The sequence below is a fragment of the Histoplasma capsulatum genome, genomic scaffold (genome assembly GCF_000149585.1).
Source record: "Histoplasma capsulatum NAm1 scaffold_4 genomic scaffold, whole genome shotgun sequence".
NCBI classification, from domain to species: Eukaryota; Fungi; Ascomycota; class Eurotiomycetes; order Onygenales; family Ajellomycetaceae; genus Histoplasma; species Histoplasma mississippiense.
In genome coordinates, this window is record NW_001813979.1 from 2649809 (window position 1) to 2655042 (window position 5234).

The following is a 5234-nucleotide window of genomic DNA, read 5'->3' on the forward strand; positions in this document are numbered from 1 at the left end:
TTCCATAAGAAGTAAATTGAATGAGAAATGGTCGTCTGGACGCTATAGATGGATACTAGTACTTCATATTCTGGACTTGGCTCCTTACTATCGGCTCTGCGTCAGTGTATACCGGAGAGAATAGTCAAATCAGTATCGGGAACGACAAGTAGAGAGATATCAGGGAGACCCTTGCCAAAAGAAGAAAGACGAGGGGGAAAAACAAAAAAAAAGGTGCCCCTAACCGATTCCTTGCAAGGCCCAAGGAGGAGGCGAGAGAGAAAGGTTCTAGACTCATGGTGTGATATTTTTGTGGCGCCAGCGACTACTGCTGGTTGAAGAGGATCGCTCCTGATGACTGGCATCGATTGAGGGTGGTGCTCCGTTAGGCTTTTTCGCCGGGATATACGCAGTATCAAGAAAGCAAGGGGTTGGACACACTGGAGGTTAGGAGGGTTTCTAGTGTCTTTACTCACATTCTCATTAAACTATTGTCAGAAAGGTTTCATGCGTAATTCAAAATAGCACAGGGGAGAATGCTGTGATGGTGGAGGAGGTGGTGGTGGTGGCTTTCTGGGTGAAGAAAGGCTTGCAGCATCATTTCCTCTCAAACCTTCGCCACATTTTTCTTTTCTCTGCACATCTATGGGTTTAGTTTTAATGTTCCCTTTTGTTTATTGTCAATTCTCCATTCGCAATCGTTCTTGCAGTTTCATTTCTATTCCTCGCGTATATGAAATTATGTGCGATGAAGGTATAGTTACCATCTCTCTTGGTTAGGTCATCGGCCAATCTGACGTTGAGCATACAGGATTACAAGAATGGTACCTAGGATCCCCTGGACACGCTTCTCCGTATTCCTGCAAGTAATCCTCATCAGCTCCGCTCAAACAATGGAAGTATTTACACTTCTCTGGGGAAGTTCCCAGCTAAATTGCAGGTCGCGGAGAGTTGTAAGCTATGGAAAAATGAAAATTAATTTGACCAACCCTCTCTCATCAAGATCAAAAAAAAAAAAAAAAAAAGGATCAGTTAAATGGAAGTTCTTGGCTCACAGGTCAAGTCAAGTTGCAACAAGTTCGAGGCAAACATGAGCCGAGTTAAGCCCCACATCCCCGAACCACCCATCCTGCTACTGGACAACATTCCTCCGCTCTAACCTGCTGCAGCTAACATTGACCGAAGACCAAGCGAGGGTTTTTTTTCACAGGGCGTGGTTAGGGGACGACATCTTGATCGACAATAACGGCCCACTTGAAATTTGAGGAGGGCCATGCCAACATTGCCAAGGGAACTGCGCAAGCAATGCGAACGAGTGGATACTTCGTAACTCGGGTTGAGATGCAGGTTAAGAAGCATTGAGGTAGAATTTGTTAGAATTTGTGCTGACATGCATATTAACTACGGGAACAAGCTGCAACTGTGACTTGGAAAAGTATGCATCTTTCTCTCACCGTCCAACAGCTCCATATGTTCGCGTATAACTGCTGGATGGAGGGAAGCAAAGCCCACAAGACATGTACTGTATGAACTGAAGGTAGAAGAAGAAGAAGAAGAAGAAGAAGAAGAAGAAGAAGAAGAAGAAGAAGAAGAAGAAGAAGAAGACAAATGGCACTCAAGAAGAGGACTATTATTATTATATTGTTGTATGCATTTCTAGGATCTTGATTCATGGGTTGATTTCTTTTAAAGTTTTTCTTTCCTTTTTTCCTTTTTCCGGGAAGAAGGCTCAAGGAAACTTCTTCGCGCTGCAGGCGCTGCAAGGAAATTGGGAAATGGAATTAGACTGCCGTTCGAGCATTGTGCTAGCGGGCGTGTGCAGTGGTGGGTTTTGTCCAACCAGCTTCGAGTCGAGACTCCGGCAGGATGTGTTGTTGTTGTACTGGGATACATACATGCCAGGGGCAGCATCGGAGTTGAGGCAAGAAATTGATAGTTAGTTAGTTTGCTGTGTTGTTGATGACGTGACCGATATAATCGATCAATAACGAACTGGCTAATGAGAAGAGTAATTAAGTAGTTAACTAGGCTTGATGGTCGTGGGAAACCCCAGCTGAATCTTACGGAGACAGAAAAGTCAATTGAAGGGGTGAGGGGGGTGTGTGTGTGATGTGGAGTGTTTCAGAAGTCACTGGTACCTTGCCGCCATGAAGGTTTGAGAAACAGAAATAGGGCGATCTCTGCAAAATTGAGGCCTGCATGGAATAAATACGACAGTACAGCAGAGTACTGGGTACATGACATGGCCCTTTTGTTTTCTCTTTTCAAGGTGCTGCTTTTTTCTCCCGTTCATTGCTGTGGCTCCATTGAAACCATCGAGGGAAAATTACGCGACAGTGCAGCTCGGCGTCATTAGAGGGAAGATAAAGAGATAATGAGAGAAAAGTGAGGAAAAACTGTTGCCATATATTCTGTTCATAGTCTCTCCTTGCAGCTCCTTTGTGTGCTGTTATTTATTGTCTAATTGTGTCTTGTTTCACAGTTTCAGCCGGAGTAAACAAATATAATAATAAAATACCAACACCTTTGCAAATGCCTGGGAAGGGTCTCTGCAGCGTCTGACAGCCGTCTGTCCGACAGAGACCTCGTCCATAATATTGTAAGAATAGCTTCGATTCCAATTGATTCCAATGCTTACGGCGTGTTGGGGATTCAGCGTTGCTACTACTGTCCCTAAATTAGCCCGCCGCTCGAGGGTTCATGTTTTGTGGCCCTCTTTTGTCACTCTCTCTTCCCTGTCCATCTCACTCACATCTCACTCACATCTCACTCTCCATCTTCTCTCTTCTATCTCCCTCTCTCCTCTCCTCCCTCCCTCTCCTCCGTCTTCACATCTCCCACAGCCTGCTCCGCTCCCTCACGGTAACTGACCCCCTCTCCACTTTCTACCTTCGACCGACTTTCCTTACTTAATTTCCAGAACCCTGCCACCGCGGCACTGTCGCCTTGAGAAGGCTGGTCCGTCTCTGCTTCTATATCTCTATCTCTCTATCTCTTTATCCTCGTTAAATCCGGGACCTGAACTGGCCAAGAATATCCTATCCTCACTCCCTGCGTTCTGGCTTCTCACTACCACACCGCCAACACTCCCTGTGCCGTCCAGGCTAGAAACACAGCCAGCTCGTTAGGCCCACGCATTTTAACTAAATACCCTTACCCCTCTCAGACCACAGCCAAAGACCTTCCTGGGAAACTCAGTATTTTGACGGTGCAAAGCATACACTTTTCAACTGTTTCCAGGGTTACATCTGTGTTATTTTCAATACTCAACGGATATCGCCCCGTGATCTGTTTGCTATTCTGATTATTATAATTCTCCCTCTTAACGACGACACCCCTGTTGAATCACCATGTCTGGAGAGGCTAATAAGCCTGCCATCTTGATCGTGGGAGGGCTTGATACGATCTACCCTACAAATTCCCCCAGACCTTGCGTCGAAAATGCGGCGGGATCAACTGGGGAATACTGACTGACTCAATGCAAACCAATTGGATAGGCTTCCTTGGCCGCTTCCTTGCCCTTCACATCCACGAAAACAACCTTGCTTCAGAGGTGCGCATCGTTGATAAGCTGCTACCTCAGCTGGCATGGTTGACACCTGAGTTCAGCGCTGCCTGCTCTCAGGACAAGTTTGTCCAGGCCGACGCAAGTCGTGAGCGTAAGTCGTTGTTACCCATATATATTATAACATTTTTATAATAGACTTGCGGTTCCTTCTTTTAATTGTATTATCTTTTTTGAGTGGAATCCAGCTCACTAACGCCATTCCTTTTTTGGGCAAAATAGAATCTTTTTCTCGGATTTTCGACCGTGCCAACGGTGCGCAGTTTGACTATGTGATCAACTGTGGCGGGGAGTCCCGGTTGTCCCAACCAGACGATGTCTACCGTCTCCGGAGTCATGTCCTCTCCGTTGCACTGGGAAAGGAAGCCGCCCGTCGAGGAATTGGTGCCTTTATCGAATGCTCCACAGCCACGGTGTACAAGAGTGATCGCGAACCCGCCAAGGAGGATGCTAAGATTAAACCCTGGTTTGCCTTCGCGAAATGGAAGTACCAAGCGGAGGAAGATCTGCGGAAGATCCCCGGTTTGAATCTTTGCATTCTTAGGTTCCCTCATGTGTATGGGGAGTATGACACTGGTCTATTGAGCACTGTCATCTGCATGGGGAGAGCCTATATGGAACTGGGTAAACCCATCCCCTTCCTGAAAACCGGAAGCCAACCCATGAACACCGTATATGTCAAAGATGCAGCTCGCGCAATGTGGAGAGCCGCGGAATGGCGTGCGAGCAAGGGTCCCATTGCAAGTGGTGACCCCATAGTTTTCAACATTGTAGACCATAACAAAACTACAAAAAATGACCTAGCCCAGGGCCTGAAAAAGGCCTTTGGCATCGAGTACAACTTCGTCGGCACGATGATGACGCAAGTCGTAAACATGAATCTGGACGAGATTATCGACGATATGAACGAGGAGGGACTGCAGGTGTGGGCGGAGCTCCTGAATGAGAAACAAATCGAAAGGCCAGGGCCGATAAGTCCATTCCTAGAACGTGATTCTATTAAGGATGGCGACCTCTTGATTGACGGATCATTGTTCGAGCAGACGACCGGCTTCATGTATGAAAGACCGACGCTTGGCGAAGATTGGATCCAGCCTGTTGTCGAAAGCTTCAAACGACTCGGATGGTGGCCTTGAGCTTATTCTCTTCCATATCTCCTTTAAACTCGTTATGAAACTAAACTTTCCTTTTTTAAGCATCCGTCCACCCAATATCTCTATTTACGGCTCGGCAAACAATGAAGTCATAACAAACCTTTTTGTTGTTTTATCTTTTTAATTTTAATTTTTGTTTGTGCTTTGCTTCCTTTTCTTTTGGTTTGGGAGGCCCCTCGAACACCCTTTCGTTTATTCTCTTAATTCTTACCGTTCATACCAAATAGTGGATGCATTTTAATTCTCTTTTTTATCCTTTCTCTCTCTCTCTCTCTTTTTTTTTTTTTTTTTTTTTTTTTTTTTTTCACTTTCTTTTCATCTCCTTCTTTTGCTGAAGCATCCTGCCTTTACAATATTATAATTGGAATAAATATTTCTGGGGCATTTCTGAGCGTACTGTGGACTTTTTTGTATTTCCCTTTTCTCGGCACTTTTGCTGATTTTTATGCGTACTACCAACAACAACCTCATCTTGTATATATAGCATACGAAGAAGGAGCTTTATTCTATTTTATATCTTTCCCCGACTGTTATCC

The 5234-nt window shown here is 45.3% G+C and overlaps 1 protein-coding gene across 1 annotated transcript; it reads left to right on the forward strand.

The window, feature by feature from the left end:
- Window positions 1–3457: 3457 nt before the first annotated feature.
- On the forward strand, window positions 3458–4680 carry HCAG_04797 (conserved hypothetical protein; the record flags this gene model as incomplete). Its single annotated transcript, XM_001540907.1, has 2 exons — window positions 3458–3638; window positions 3767–4680. The coding sequence occupies 2 exons, from the start codon at window positions 3458–3460 to the stop codon at window positions 4678–4680; spliced, it is 1095 nt and encodes a 364-aa protein (XP_001540957.1).
- Window positions 4681–5234: the final 554 nt, after the last annotated feature.